The 16687-nt window shown below is 42.3% G+C and overlaps 1 protein-coding gene across 1 annotated transcript in view; it reads left to right on the top strand.

Annotated features, from left to right (window-relative positions):
• The window catches only part of LAMA1 (laminin subunit alpha 1), a 141469-nt gene that overhangs the window by 70222 nt on the left and 54560 nt on the right, over positions 1 to 16687 (top strand). Inside the window, exons 23-32 of the mRNA XM_061595855.1 lie at positions 158 to 394; positions 992 to 1135; positions 3673 to 3852; positions 4512 to 4697; positions 6353 to 6480; positions 10774 to 10894; positions 10990 to 11127; positions 11986 to 12107; positions 12922 to 13008; positions 16047 to 16240. Coding sequence (XP_061451839.1) covers positions 158 to 394; positions 992 to 1135; positions 3673 to 3852; positions 4512 to 4697; positions 6353 to 6480; positions 10774 to 10894; positions 10990 to 11127; positions 11986 to 12107; positions 12922 to 13008; positions 16047 to 16240 — 1537 coding nt within the window. The remainder of the gene's footprint in view (positions 1 to 157; positions 395 to 991; positions 1136 to 3672; positions 3853 to 4511; positions 4698 to 6352; positions 6481 to 10773; positions 10895 to 10989; positions 11128 to 11985; positions 12108 to 12921; positions 13009 to 16046; positions 16241 to 16687) is intronic.

Below are 16687 nucleotides of genomic sequence, written 5' to 3' on the forward strand. Positions count from 1 at the left end.
AGGGGAAGGATAGTTTAGGGCTCAGGTAATAAATCTTTTTTGAGAATATCATGGATAAAACAATCACTTTTTAAGTTGGGCTATTCTCGACCGAAAATTGCTAGTGAATTTTAATGTCTGTCAAAATTAGTTTCTAAACTCCACTTTTTCTTTTAAGGCCTGCAATTGCAGTGATGTTGGTTCAATCAGTCTCCAGTGTGACCAGCTGACTTCTCAGTGTCAGTGTAAGAATGGATATGGAGGAGACAACTGTGCTGTCTGTGCTTTGGGGTATAGAGATTATCCAGATTGTGTTCCTTGTGATTGTGACTTGCGTGGGAGTAAAGTAGACATGTGTGATCAACATCAAGGAATCTGCAACTGTGAAGAGGAAACTGGTGCATGTGTCTGCAAGGTATGGCATCCAGAAACAACAGGAAATCATTAACTCTTTGATTTTTCTTAGTACATTTTTCTTTTCATCTTATATGGTAATATTCACATACACATGATCAGACATTAAGCAAGCTGTTATAAAACGAAAGAAGATTCAACATGTGCAAATTCACCTTAGACTTATTGAAAAGGTCAATGCATTGAGATAGGAAAAAACAAACATAAAAATTATTGTGTGAATAAGTCACCACTGGAAGGCCATTGATGCAGCTTCACCCTCATGTGCTGCTGCTGCATATTAGTTAAGTACTGACCAGGATACTATAGGGAGGCTGTAGTCAAGAGCAGGGTTAGAACTAGGATGAGACCAAGTATGCTCATGGTTGGTGCACTGATGATGCAATTAAGAGTAGCAAGCAGTATTGGAGTGATTCCTTGCCCAGAGGCACTATGTTAGCTAGAACTTGTACTCCACTCAGACTACTCAGGACTAAATATGAACATCTCTAGATAACCTGCTAAGCTTTTTAAATAATAGTGTCTGGAGGACACTATCTGGAAATATTCAGACCAGTATTCAAGCCTTACTGATACTAAAAATCTATTTCTTTATTAGGAAAATGTATTTGGATTGCACTGCAGTGAATGCAAAACTGGGATGTTTGCTCTTCATGCCATTAATCCCTTGGGATGCATTTCATGCTTCTGTTCTGGGATGTCAGAATTTTGTTCAGAAGCAGAAGACCATGTGAGAGTTCCGGTTAGTAAAGCAGTTTCATCCTTTGTGTCTCATTTTCTTTTCCATTTGCACCTCGTTTTGTCACAACTTCATATGGAAGCAGCTTAATCTCATATTTGATAGCAGCAGTAGTTGCAAGAATAGCAGAGAGCTTGGAAGAAGCTTTAATACCATGTATCGTTTTCAGCTTTCTTGGCCATCCCACTAGTAAAAGATGAGTTAGTTGATTTGGATCTTATTGCTATGATCTGTTGTAAACTGCCTTGGGGATCATTTGGTTGGTAGGTGCAGTACAAACGTTTATAATAAATAAATAAAAAATATTACTGCCTTTATATACATCTCCCTTTCAATGAATCTTGGATTACATTGAGCTATAGTAATCCTAGCACCTTAGTACAGTCCTGAAGCAATACCAAACCCTTTTATCTGTTGAGATTCATGCTCCTTTTATTCCTCTGCTGCTGCATCTCCCCCACTGCCTTCGTTTGATATGGCCTGTGAATTATATAGCCACAAGAGTGGCTGTATACTATAGCCAGCATGGATTTTTCACATTCTGCAACGTTAAGATTATAAAATTATTTAGCCTATGGTGCTTTTGAGAAAAGCTGTAGTTACTTTGTTTTTACACAAAGAAATTTCTTTAGATTTACAAACATCCCCTGATGAAAGCCCTGGTTGGGCTTAAATGCGTTGGGCAAATTCCAATACAGATTTATACAATAAAAACCATTTTGAAAAATTTTTTTTATTTCCCTGATCTTGTGTGGCATTTTGGGTTCCCCCCCCCCTTTTTTTGCGAGCTTTTGAATGCCCTTCACTTTGTTTTGTTTGTGAATTATATAGCCGCAAGAGTGGCTGTATACTATAGCCAGCATGGATTTTTCACATTCTGCAACGTTAAATTGAAAATATCCTCCATGCTATTCTGCTGCTTCCCATAAGCTCATTTTAAAACAAAACCTTACAAAACTTATGGTCCTGAACTCAGAAACACTTGCTTAACAACCCTCTAAGTTTTCATGATGATACACAAAACACTCAGAAAGAATCTAGAGTTCAAAGTGTAAAATGAGTGGGGAAATCCAGACCCCTGTTGGACTTTTTCTGTCAGTGGTCTCATAATTTGTTGAAATTAATTACAAATCAGCCATGTTTACAGAGTACCTGTAATCATATTACTGACCTTGCCCCATACTCTGACCTTCATATTCTGCAGTTTAAAAGTTAAAAAAAATGCATGGTTGATTTTTAATTCATTTAAGAAAATTAACATTGGCGTCTATGATAAGCGCAGGCATGCTCAGTAAGAACCAACTGTCAGTGTTCTAAAAGCCAGACTAACAGCTGTTTAGCTTAGCTAATCAGGGGGCCATACCCACACCAGTCATTTATTCCACTTTAAACAGTCATGGCTTCCCCCAAAGAATCCTGGGAAGTCTAGTTTGTGAAGAGTGCTGTTAAGGGACTCCTGTTCACCCTGGCAGAGCTCCAGTGGCCAGAATGGTTTAACAGACAGCCAGATAATTCTGGTGATTGTAGGATTCTTTAGCAGAAGCCATGACTGTTTAAAGTGGACCAAATATCTAGGGTGGATGAGGCTAGGGACAGCTTTGGTTTAATTTTGGATCAAAGACTACATGTGTCTGTTGTAGAATAAAAAATTGGGAGTGACCTTGAAAAATAATGATACTTTTAACAATATTATCCTTTTGGAAATGAAATGAAATGAAAGGGGCTTCCCCTCTGCCCAGTGCCCACCCACCCAATCTCCTCCCCACCCCTACCCTTCCTCCCTTCCTCTCCCTCCCCCAGGTCAGCTTCACCTATCCTAAGCATGATTCCACAGGAATAAATCTCATTGAACTCAATAACTGGGCAGATAATAAAATCTGCCCTCCTTCCCTCCATCCCTCTCTCCTTTCTCCTCCCTCCTCCTCCCCTCCCCTCTCCTCCCCTTCCTATTCCAGCCCTCCTCCTCCCCCTTCTCTTCCTCCCCTGGTAAGTTTCACCTATCCTAAGTATGATTGCATGGGAGTAAATCCTATTGAATTCTCCATATGCTACGAGGCACGTTACCAATTCTTCCAAGCTACATAGGAAGCAGATTGGGCTGTGAAAGACCAACCCAAATTGTGTTTGCATTTTTACAAATGTGTAGGGTGGTACATATCTCAGAGAGGAGATCAAGTCTCCTGCTCCCCTGGTGCATTCACTATAGCTGCCCAATTTCCCTACTTTTTAAAGTTTGATCGAAATATCTGTTGGCTGTAGGTAAGTTCTCAAACCACAAGATATTTTTGCCTATTAGTGAATTGTATATGGGAAAGGTGAAGGTAAACATCAAAGATGAAAGAAAATGATGCATAAATAAGCTGCTACTCAACTTTATGAAACTAACACAGGATCATAACACATTTTATAAAATTGCTCACCAAAGTGGCAATGTGTATGACTTTGTAATTTGAAAATAGATTATTTGAAAACTTGCTAAACTAGAAGAAGTATATAGGAAATTTTATAAAGTGGTATGACCCATTATTTTGGCATTTCAGGTAATCCTGTCTCTGCAGCCGGTTTCTTTGTATGTGGTTTCTCACAGTAACCTCACTGGAACCAGTGAAGGCATATTTTCTCAGGTCTCTGATATCTTAATGAATGCCACAACAGTCCGACAACACTTGAATACAGAGCCATTTTACTGGAAATTACCAGATCAGTTTCAGGGAGACCAGGTAAGCAGATTAGTTATTGCTGAATCTAGACTTAAACATACTTAGAGGAAACCCTTTGGAACAGTCGTGACTGAATTGAGTTCCATTAACAGAAGGCCTGTTGACTTCAATGAGTCTGCTCCAATTATGGCTAAATCAGGATCCAACATGGAAATTCCATGTTCTGAGGCAATATGCCATAGAATGCCAGTTGCTGGGGAGCAATAGCAGAAGATAACTATTGACGTCATCCCCTGATTGTGGGCTTCCTGAAGGTTTGTGGTTGGCTCCTGTAGAAAATAAGATGCTTTGATGGATCTTTGGTCTGATTCCACTGTACTGTTTTTAAGTTGAAAGAGTTGTGGTCTTGCAAGGAATTGTGTGTTGCCAATACCAGGATTCAGAAGCATCAGTTAAATTAGGTTTTAGAAGACCTGTGTTGTGAAGTATTTTGCATTCATCTACCAATCTCAGCTCTTGCAAAGCTTTCCTTAAATTCTAATATGTGAAAATCATCAGAATAAAGGTGAAGTCTGGAGACCAGCCATGAGTGGTAAGGAGGGCGAGATACTGTATGGCCTGTTGCTGAATTTCAACATTAGATATTACCTCCTCCTGACCTAGATTTCAGTAAAAAGTCTCCAAGAAAAAATGAGAGTAATGATTTATCATCCAAACAGCTCATGGCATATGGTGGAAAACTGAAGTATTCAGTAGCTTTTTATGCTTTGGATGGCATTGGAACTTCTAACCTTGAACCACAAATCCTGATGAAAGGGGGTCACACCAGTAAACAGGTCATCTATGTGGATATTCCTGCTCCAGAAAACGGAGTAAGGCAGGATGAAGAAATTGAAATGATAGAGGTGAGTCTGAAATATTTCAGTTAGATGAGTCAGAGGCTTCAGAAAGGTCTTTTTCTTGTTTCTGTCATACTTCAGAAGTTTTGGGATCATTAGCTCATGCAAGATGTAGTTTATCCAGCATGGCACCACCATCTCATTGGGAAGTGAGCTTAGGTGCCTATTAAAAGTTCATGCATGTTGTGGAAACATGCTAATCCTTGATCAAGGCTTTGCTTGGAAATATTATAGAAGCTGTGGATGAAAACTAATAATTGCAACAAGCACAGGAGTTTTACTTGGTTCACACTGCATAATTTGGACTGTTTTAATACCTAACTGGACTGTTGGGTTACAGAGCTAAACAGTTTCTTCGAGGGAAAGGATGAGATTACTCTTCAACAGTATCCTGCACCATTTGAAAATATAGTGTGGGTTCATATGTAACGCTAAGTCATGGCTAACATAAGCCAAGGTTTATAAATCAACAACAGACCATGATTTATGATAAACCATGGTTAAGCCAATGGGTTGGGTTTGGCTGATCAAATTATAAACCATGTCTTAGCCTTACATTAGAACCAGACCATAATATTGCATCTAAAGAACCATAAGCAGAAGGGGAAAATGTGTTAGTGCTGTTCTGTGAATTCTTGCAAGCACTGGTAAAATACTTCTTGCAGTGTAGTGCCACAGTGTTTCAGAATTGTGTTACAGTACATGGTGAATAAGGAAGATACAGGCAGTAGCATATAACATCATAAAAAGAATTTGAAAATGGTGTGTGCAGTATTTTGGGCAAAAGCTTGTGTAACCAAAACTTGCCCAGATTTGAAGTTACTTTTATCATACTGTGCTCTTCCATTGGGTTGAAACAGTCTTGCTGTGAATGGAAAATGCTTTCAGTTAATAAGTCTGTACTTTTGGACCCAAACTATGGTGTGAACTGCTCTGAAAATAACTCCTTTTCAGCCTGTTTTTAACTTATTATCATTATTTAGTCCATCTACAGGCCACTCACTACTCATGATTTCAAAGTGGTTTATGATATATAAATCCAAATGCATAATCAAATAAATAAACAAACACAGTTTCAAATCATTTATATTAAGAAAAATCCAAGTCCAAAATACAATATCCATATCAATAATAACTAATCTATATAACTAAGATCATAAAAAAACTAAACATCATGATACAAACTCCCAACCAACTCTATTCGTGCAGCCACTCTCACAATGTCAGTGTCAGCATCCATTCATACAACCACTATAACAGTTCACCACCTTATACAATATCTCTGCCAACCAACCACTCACACCCAAACCATTCAAATTAACAATGTTACAACCCACAATTTCTTTCAAATTCAGGCAGAGCAGAGTAGTTCAAGACAGGATGGCCAACAACATGATTTCACATGCCTCCTGCAGTCTGTAACTATTGCCCTGCCATGCTCTGAGTGCAAGTAAAAACAACTTGAGAGTTAAAATGTTTTTTGGCTTCCTCTTAGAACCAGTTTGTGGAGGCACCTTGTCATTCTCCTCTTTCAATCGTAATTTTGTACTCCAAGGGCATGTAAAATGTTTTTATTCCATGATGGACGGTAAACCAAAATAATACCATCAAACAAGCATGTAACATTCACAACTGATTTTAATTTATTTATTTTTCTTTAGAGTGTCTGGAAATATTTTAATTCAGTATCTGATGAATCTGTCTCACATTCTGACTTCATGTCAGTGCTGAGCAATGTTGAATACATTCTTATAAAGGCATCATATGGTCAAGGATTACAGCAAAGCAGGTAAAACTCTGCTACCTATTCTCCTTAGGTGCCTGCTCTGAACTTTTATAAAATATGGGTTTGACAGCAAGGATACTCAAAAGCCCACATCTCTCAAAAGCCCCTGAAAATTATGGAACCTTACAGAACCAGCTTTCAGTGCAACATAAGGAACTGCAGTTGGAAGTGGAAATTGGGAATGCCCCAGTGCATGTGAAGGAGTGTTTGTGCTGGTGGAACAGGTTTTGGTCGTAGCCTTTCATTATTTTCTAGGATACTAAGAGCTAAATTAGTAGGACTCTAAAACACTGGGAAGGAAGAGGCAATTGGTAGTGTGCATGCACATCATCAGTGCATATTTGAGAGACTAGCAGCATAAACCTGGGTGAGCGAACAGGGAGGAGTTAGTCTCTCCCAGATCTGCCCACCGGGGTATTCGGTTCAGCATCATGGTAGATCTGAGGGTCGGGGAGGTGGGGTTGCTGTGGTCTATAAGAGTTCCATCTCACTCACCAAGCACCATGTCCATACAACTACTGGTCTGGAGTGTTTGCACCTCGTGTTGGGCCAGAGGGACAGACTGGGAATCCTTCTGGTGTACCGCCCACCTTGCTGCCCAATGGCTTCCCTAACTGAGTTGACGGAAGTGGTCTCGGAGGTATTGTTGAGATCCCCCAGACTATTAGTACTGGGAGATGTCAACATTCATACCGAGGCTACTTTGTCTGGGGCGGCTCAGGACTTCATGGACTCCATGACAACCATGGGGCTGTCCCAATATGTTAGTGGCCCAACACATATATCGGGGCATACTCTCGACCTTATTTTTGTTACTGGACATGGGGATAGTGATCTGGACGTGGGGAGTTTTACATCTCTCCCTTTGTCATGGACAGATCACTGCTTGCTGAAGTTTAGACTTTCAGTAGCCTTTTCCCTCCGCAAGGGTGGGGGACCTATTAAATTGGTCCGCCCCCGGAGACTAATGAATCCTGAAGGTTTTCAAAGGGCTCTGGGGGGTTTTCCGGCTGACAGGACCGGTGCTCCTGGCTAATCTGTGGAATGCGGAGATGGCCCGGGCTGTCGACACGATCGCTCCTGCGTGCCCTCTCCTTTGCAGAGCTCATTCAGCTCCTTGGTATACTCCAGAGTTGAGAGCTATGAAGCAAGATAGGAGGCGGCTTGAGCGGAGATGGAGACGAACTCCCGACGAATGCAATTATATGCTGGTCTGTGCTTCCACCAAGCGGTATGTAGGAGCGGTGAGGGCGGCGAAAAAACAACACTTCGCTGCCACTATTAAGGCATCTCTCTCCCGCCCAGTGGAGCTTTTTAGAGTTGTCCGAGGGCTACTCCATCTAGGCCTTCAGGACACTGTAGATACATCGGTGGCCCGCTGCAATGAGTTTGCTGAGCACTTCCAGCATAAGAGCTTGCGCATCCGTCGGGACCTAGACTCTCATTTTATAGCAGTTAACCCTAGTGAGGTGTCTGGAGCACAGTCTTATCATGTTTTGTTGGATGAGTTTCAGTCGGTTCAGTTCGAGGACGTGGACAAGGTGCTTGGACAGGTACGTGCAACCACTTTGGTACTAGATCCTTGCCCCTCTTGGCTAATAAAAACTAGCAAGGAGGGAACAGTTGGCTGGGCCAAGGAAGTGATAAATGCCTCCTTGCGAGAGGGAGTGGTCCCCAGTTGTCTGAAAGAGGCAGCAGTGAGACCACTCCTGAAAAAGCCTTCCCTGGACCCAGAGGATTTCAGCAGCTGCAGACCAGTGGCGAACGTTCCATTCCTGGGCAAGATCTTGGAACGAGTGGTTGCTGACCAGCTCCAGGCGCTATTGGATGAAACCGATTATCTAGATCCATTTCAATCGGGTTTCAGGCCTGGTTTTGGCACTGAGACAGCCTTGGTCGCCCTGTTTGATGACGTATGCCGGAAAAGAGACAGAGGGAGTGTGACTCTGTTGATTCTCCTTGATCTCTCAGCGGCTTTTGATACCATCGACCATAGTATCCTTCTGGAGAGGCTTGCGGAGTTGGGAGTTGGAGGCACTGCGTGGCAGTGGTTCCGTTCCTACTTGGCGGGCCGTCTCCAGAAGATAGTGCTTGAGGAACATTGCTCGACACCATGGGCACTCCAATGTGGGGTCCCGCAGGGTTCGGTTTTGTCTCCCATGCTTTTTAACATCTATATGAAGCCGTTGGGTGCGGTCATCAGGAGTTTTGGAGTGCGTTGTCACCAGTATGCTGATGACACGCAGCTCTACTTCTCCTTTCCATCCTCTTCAGGTGAGGCGGTTAATGTGCTGAACCGTTGCCTGGACGCGACAATGGACTGGATGAGAACTAACAAACTGAGACTCAATCCTGATAAGACTGAGATGCTGTTGGTGGATGGTTTCTCCAATCAGATGGTGGATACATATCCTGTCCTGGACGGGGTTACACTCCCCCTAAAAGAACAGGTTCGTAGTCTGGGAGTCGTTCTAGACTCTTCCCTGTCACTTGAGGCTCATGTAGCCTCGGTGGCACGGAATGCGTTCTACCAACTTCGGTTGGTAGCCCAGCTACGTCCCTACCTGACTAAGGAGGATCTTACATCAGTAGTACATGCTCTGGTAACCTCACGTTTGGATTACTGTAATGCGCTCTATGTAGGGCTACCTCTGAAGACGGTTCGGAAGCTACAGCTGGTGCAAAATGCGGCGGCCAGACTGCTAACAAGAACGAAGCGATCGGACCATATAACACCTGTTCTGGCCCGCTTGCACTGGCTTCCAGTACGCTTCCGGGCCAGATTCAAAGTGTTGGTATTAACCTACAAAGCCTTATACGGCGCGGGACCATGATATCTGTCGGAACGCCTCTCCCGTTATGAACCGGCTCGTACACTACGGTCTGCTACGAAGGCCCTCCTCCGGGTCCCGACCCATAGGGAGGCCCGGAGGGTGGTGACAAGATCAAGAGCCTTCTCAGTGGTGGCCCCCGAACTATGGAATAGTCTCCCCGAGGAGGTGCGCTTGGCGCCGACCCTATCATCCTTTCGGCGCCAAGTTAAAACCTTTCTCTTCTCCGAGGCGTTTGAATTTTTTGTTTAATGATGGTAATGTTTGTAATTTGATCTTAGTTATGCAGTTTTTAGATTGTGAAATTTGATTTTTAGATTGTGATGCTTTTGTATTTTCCTGTATTTTATTGTATTTATGTTCACCGCCCAGAGAGCTATTGCTAGTCGGGCGGTATATAAGTTTTAAAAATAAATAAAATAAATAAATAAAATAAAAATAAACTATATAAGAAAGTGTGACATATGCAGAGCTCATATATAGGAGAAGGCGAAGCAACCATTGCCACATGATTGAGGCTGCCACTGCCACTACACTCTTGGCTGTTTAGATCTTCATGAAATGTCATTGTCTGTCACTGCTCTAGACACCTGAATTTTGACATTTAGATCTGCACTTTAGTTTTATAGATCTATTGCTCTAGCCAAAATAATTGCATAAGATAACCCAGCTATTAGAAAATTGTAAACAATGGGAATGTGCATTGGATTCAGACAAAACTTGAATCCTGAGTCAAAGCAGGGTGGCCTTGGAAGGATTTTGGGCTTGTCGGAGGTGAGGCAGCACAGGTCAATGCAGGGCCCCCTGAAGTACTTTGTGGTGCATCAGTGATCCAAAAGTAAAAAAAAAAAAAAAAAGACTGCAGACAAGTGTCTGCTAAAAGTAAAAAAGCTTGCCATATAAGGAAAAATCCATGGTGGGCTGCTGGGGGAATGGAAAATAAAGTTCATTGTGGGAAGAGGGTAGAGGGGAAGTTCTATTAACTGATAGGTCAAGTTTGTATCTGAATGATTTTACCCAGAAAGCAAATCCCTTTTAGTTCTAGCCCAGCCCCCAGATCAAGCATAAAGGTGCCTAGCATAAAAGCCATTGGACCTATTTGCAGTTTGGCAGGTTTCTTACACAGGGGTACCTCTCATACCTACAGTTTTCAGGCCAATTGCCTACAAAACACAATTGCCTGCAAAACAATTTGGAGAAGCTATTGTGTCAGCAAATTTACTCTACTTCTGTTAAAAGGGGGAGAAAGTTAAATTTGTTTGACTTTCCAACAGTAAATGTGGGGGCAGGAGAATGAAGCAGATTCAGATGGATCCTGAGTCAAATTGGCCAGCCTGGACCAAATCTGGCTGCAAATCGATCTTGTGGTTGATGCACACCCATAGTAAACAGCCGATCTGCAGTTTCTATTTCTTAAATGAACATCACTACATCATTATTTTGGTTTTATGTAATTATCTCTTAGAATCTCAAATGTCTCCATGGAAATTGCCATGAAAGCTGATGACATACCCTCGATGAGAGAAATGGCTCATCTTATTGAGAAATGCTTGTGCCCTACCGGTTATGCAGGCCTCTCGTGTCAGGTATGTTATTTATTGTGGTTACTTAAAACATCTTCTTAATAAGCAAGTTCAGTTGTCATTTTTTTAAAGCCCTGTTTCACTCTTCCTATATGTAGAGCTGTGCACCAGGGTACTACAGGGAGAAACATGGAGATGTAAACCTAAAAGCCTCTCCGTCACTAGTCCCACCTTGTGTGCCATGCAAATGCAACAACCACAGTGATATTTGTGACCCCGAAACAGGAAAGTGTTTGGTATGTAGACTCACTATTGCTAGCCTGGTTTTTGTCACAGTATCAAATCTTAACAATTTAGGGGGGGGGAACCAAAGAATGAAAGATTATGAAAATCCTATTTGATCCCAAAATGAAAATGTGAAGTAATTTTAAAACTTGGTGGACAACTGCAAGCATGTTTTTATTTTGTTATAAACATTTTACCTAAACTCTTCAGTGAAAAACCTCCCAGGGTGACTTACTGAACATCAATAAAGATCAAAAGCAGAAAGCACAGTTTTACACACATGCACCCCATTGTTATGGCCATGTATGTGGGGGGGCATAATTTCACTTTGTTGCCTCTCTGCCAGCCTCCCTCAATGGAGAGGAGCACTATTAGTTGGGCAGGGGCTCCACTGCAGCAGTGGCCCCAGCTTCACCCAAGTGGGTAGAAAGTTGCTATGGGCAATTTTCCTATCAGTGGTAGTAAATGGAAAGCCTCTCAACATGGTGTTTGGAGCAGGGTGCTAGCAGCTTTGGAAGCCCACAGATCCCACAAAGGGGGTGATCCTTGAGCCCCTTGGTTATTCTAGCCTGGAGCTGACATAGTGTAAAATGAAACCATCTTTGGGGGAGGGGTACATACTTGCTCCTGTCTTCCATTCCATGGGTATTGGGGTCTGAGTTTCATGTTCCTTATACCTCATTGGTTTTCTAGTTTTCAGGCTCTTTTATTTTGCCATCCTACTTAAAGGTGCTCCATTGACTTGTCTGTTGCACATACATCTTGGCATGATAAATGAGAGCATTACATATTTATTGGCTGGAGAGGCTTTTAATTTAAAAAGAGGAGGCCTGCTTTCATTTTAAACTTCCTGAATTTTGTCTGCTTAGGATTGCAGAGATAATACAGTCGGTGACCACTGCCATGTTTGTGCCCCAGGCTATTACGGCAAGGTGACTGGATCTGTCAATGATTGTTCTCTATGTGCATGTCCAAGAATGAGCCCAGGGAGGTAACTAAAAATTAACTTTTGTTGTTTATAATGTGTTTGTATGTTTTTATTCTGTAAGTCGCCCAGAGTGGCTGGACAACTAATAAATCTAATAAATAAATAAATAATGCTATTGTTGTATTTGCTGTTTCCCAGTAATTCTGCAGCAGTGGTAGAAGCTGTTGCCAGCTATATTTCTAGGGATTTTCAATTTATCTGTTTTTAAATCCCTAGGCTAAAAGGAATGATTGGCTCAGTGTGGGTAGCTTAAATAGTACAAATGGTAGATGGTGAAATAACTAACCCAGGGGCTAGAGCAAGAACTTTACAGTGAATGTTCATGGGTGTCCATGGGTGCTTTTGGAGGGGAGTTTAATACTACAAAAGATATCCCAAATGGTTCATTGTCTACAGAGTTTTTTTAACTTACTAGATTTTGTCCTGAAAGGGTAATTTGAATTTAATGGGGGGGAAATACAAACGGGTGGTTTTGATGCTAATGGCATCTTGTGGACCCTGCAAAAAAACTTGCATGCATGAGGAGGGTTGATCCTACAAGAAACACCCATCTGGAAGCATCATATATCCAACTGAGAGCCAGTTCATACAGTCAGTAGAATCAAGTCGTCAATCTTTTCCTGGACTCTTCAGCCAACAGCATTGCATGTTTGAATAGTCCTTCATGCATCAACATCTCTGCATACAGAAAAGTAACATGTCAGCGAAAAAGCGGTCTGCCTAGCTTTCTCCCTATGTCGCTTTTTTGTGTGAATTTTTTTAAATTGGTTTATGTGAATTCTTTGTAAAACGTGGTCATTTTCTTTCTTTCTCCAAGCTTTAGTTCCACGTGTATTATGAAAGGCGTTAATGATTTCCACTGCAATGCTTGTATCACTGGATATGAAGGCCAATACTGTGAAAGGTGAGGACTGCATAGACCCATCATGAGGTTTGCAGCATGAGTGTTCTGAACCCAAGTTCTAAATAGTATACGTGCACTCAAATCTAAAACCATTACATGGATATTTTAAAAAGTGGAAAGGAACATGATTGTCATGTTGATGGATGTCATTTGTTTTATTAACTTGTTTCATAATAACAATGACTAAGATACTGAACCTGATTTTTAAAGTGCCATTCACTGGGCTCCTCCATTGCCACTCAGACAAGCCAACATCAGGGCCAACAGGCCCAGTGGGGAAATCATGGTATTGTGCTTTTGATTTTTCAAATTTCTTTTCCAGCTTCCACTAAATAGGCTTCATTCACATATATTTTTGTTAGTGTCAGTCACCTGTAATGGATGTGGCATGTTGGGGTAAAAACTGAAGACTGTAGGAAAGGAGAGCACAGTGATGGTGTCCAGGGCAAGGGCCACTCGTCGCAAATCCAAACATTCCAAGACTAGATATTCAGGAAATGCTAGTTTTTCCAGAAAGTAGTATTGGGAGACTTCTGCCAGGCCCTATGGCAATTGTGCTGTGAAGTCCTGCAAAGTCTTCATTTTGTCTCCCATGCTGTTTGCCTATATGAAGCTGCTGGGAGAGGCCATCAGTATGCAGATAACCCTCTATTTCTCCCTATCATATGAATCGGGAGAAGCTGTGCAGGTATTGGTCAAATGTCTGGAGGCAGTAATAGGCTAGATGATGGCCAATAAACTGAATGTCAACAAGACAGAAGCACTGTGGGATGGCAATTTTCAGTTCTAGGAACTGAGGTAGATGACCTGTTCTGGATGGGATTACACTCTCCTTGAAGGGGTAGTTTTGTAACTTGGGGGTTCTTCTTGAACCAGGTCTGTTGGTGGAGTGTCAGTGCCATGAAGTGCTTATTTCCAGCTGTCTGGTTTACCAGTTGTAGTTAAGTAACGCCAAATGCTTAGCCCCTCCCCAAGCATTAGACTATTGAGTTCGGAATTTCAAAGAGATCATGAACACAGCTGGCTGCAGGGAAATGAAGGGTTTATTAAAGCAAGAGTTACAAACAGCTATCCTTTGCAAGTAGTAAAGCACTAAACTGAAGCTAATGGCAAAAGGGTCTCTGCCTCCCACCCTTGTCTTTAAATGCTCTTATGTTTGCCCTGCAGTTGGAAGCCTTTAAACAGCTGCAATATGGATTCTTGCTGGAAACTTTGCTTGAAGCTGAAGCTTGGTCTTCTTGCTGATGGTATCTTGGGGCTGTGTTAGCTCCCTGAAGGCTTAATCCCCCTGATCTAGGGGTCCTGTATTCACCCTTCAAAGACCCCCTGGGAGGTGGAACCTTACACCTATTAGATCACTATCTTGCCATCATTCAGGTAGCTGGTTCCCCCCTCAGATGATGTCTCCTGATCCTGTCCTTGTGACATCTTGGGCTTGAGAATGCAATTGCATTCTCAAAGTTGCTTGCTTGTTTTGATTATCAGGCTACTTGTTTACATTAGCCAAGTGAGAACATTTGTAAGCCAATTGGCTCATCACCTCTTCAAGCTTGAGAAAGCCATAAACAAACCCACCTGACAGAGCAGAAGCGTGGGACAAACTGCATTGTTTTGGTTACTGAACAAAAACTTCCAAGACCCTGTGTTATTTTGAGCACAGAGGCATAGGGAAACTTCCCAAATGCTGTGATTGTGTCAGGGAGCCTGCATTTTGAGTTTCCCAGACTCCAGTTCTAAGCAGTGACAGAGTACAAAAGCAATCAGCACCCCCATAAATCAGAGGTTTAGGGGCAATAATTAGGAGACAGAGGCCATTCACATGCCATTTCTAATCTCATACATCAAGATTCTTGCAGTGACTGGCAATACAAGCTATACCTGGACAGAGATAGCTTTTCCTTGGTAATCCATGGTCTGGTAACCTCCTTACTGGATTATTGTAGCATATTTTTTGTGGGGTTGCCCTTGAAGACAGTCTGAAAATTGCAACCAGAATGCAGCTGCCAGAGTGTTGAGTGGTGAAGCCAGCCAGCATATAGATTCTATAGGGTCTGCACTGGTTGTCTATTTGTTTCTGAGACAAATTCAAGGTTTGAATGGTGACTTATAAAGCCTTGAACAACTTGGGACCCAAATACTTGAAGGGATGCCTCTCTTTGTACCGTCCTGCCCATTTGTTAAGATTTTCAGGGTCCTGTTCCTGGGCAAGATACATTATGCAGTGATGCAAGTCACAGCCTAATCTGTGGTGGCACCCTAACTATTGAACTCCCTTTCTTCTGAGATACAGCTGGTGCCAACCTTGCTAACTTTCTGGTGCCAGTCCAGGCTTTTTCTGGAATCTAATATGTCCTGTGGTTGAGTGAAGACCCACATGCAGTGATAGTAGTTGTGGCTGCTGCAGGCAGCTTTCTCATGTGTAATTGGTATGATACTCCTTGCCAGGTGGTGGAGGCTCCTCCACAGTAAACAGCACTGTGGGTGCCCTGGAAGCACTGTTTACTGCACATGTGTCTGCTTGAGCGTAGGGGAGGATGGCAGAGAGAGTGAGAGAGACCAAGCACAGGGTGGTGGCAGCAGTAGCTGCCCCTTGCCTGTCTGGTTGAGTATATGGAGAGGAGAACTGTGCTCAGAGCTTTACATTGTTATAGCAAGAGACTATATGGTACAAGAAAAAAGGCAAGGCAGGCATCCCTGGATGACTTTTGGAAGAAGCTTTCAAGTGGTCTGTATGCAAGGCTTACCTGGCCTAGTTGTTTCATTGACATGTGTATTGCTAGTTTTGAATAAAAAGTTTGTTGAAATAAGTTGAACAGCTCTTCTTTTTTGTGGTGTAGGAACCTATCCTTGTTCTTTCTATGTTATTCCTACCTCTGGTATCAAAGGTTCTGTTAAAGAAGTAATGTCCAGGAACACATGTACTTCATTAACTGAGGTACCTGTATGTTGTAACTGATCCTGTGATCTTTCATCGATGAAGGATGGGTGAAATATTGAAGACAGAAAAGAAATGTATGATTTTTTCTTTCCTCTTCTAGGTGTTCTCCAAGTTATTATGGAAATCCTAAAGCACCTGGGGGCAACTGTCAGCAGTGTCAATGCAACCCAAATGGTTCTGTTCACAATAACTGTGATCATATTTCCGGGCAATGTATCTGTAAGCAAGGTGTAACAGGACACCTGTGTGATGAGTGTGAATTAAGGCACATTCTTGTAGGAAATGAATGTGTTGGTAAGTGCTCTCCTTTCTTTTTACTCTGATGTGTTTTCTGAAAGGATTGTATGGAATAGACATGTGGAAGTGTTTATTGATGTTCCATAAGACCGCAGTACTAAACATGCTTGCTTGGAAGTATGTTCTGGAATCAATGTGATTTACGTTTTGAGCCACAGTGGTGGTGTGGAGCCACAGAACTGCTTCCCTGTACCACCTTTGCTGCTGCTTACATGGACAAAGCTGGGGTGGGACAGTGTTGAGGCCAGGGCTGCATAGATGCACTAGCAATGGTACTTGGTTGATCCCAACAGTGTACATGTGTGGTCCCACTCCAGGTAAGCAGCAGCAACACCACCCTACCACGCACACCACTACTACTTTTGGGATAGTTGGTTTGCAGTGCCTTCCCTATTATAAGGACTTTTTTGAGTGTGAGTAGGGTTTTTTTTTTTTTTTTTTGCA

This window comes from Rhineura floridana, chromosome 1, assembly GCF_030035675.1.
Source record: "Rhineura floridana isolate rRhiFlo1 chromosome 1, rRhiFlo1.hap2, whole genome shotgun sequence".
NCBI classification, from domain to species: domain Eukaryota; kingdom Metazoa; phylum Chordata; class Lepidosauria; order Squamata; family Rhineuridae; genus Rhineura; species Rhineura floridana.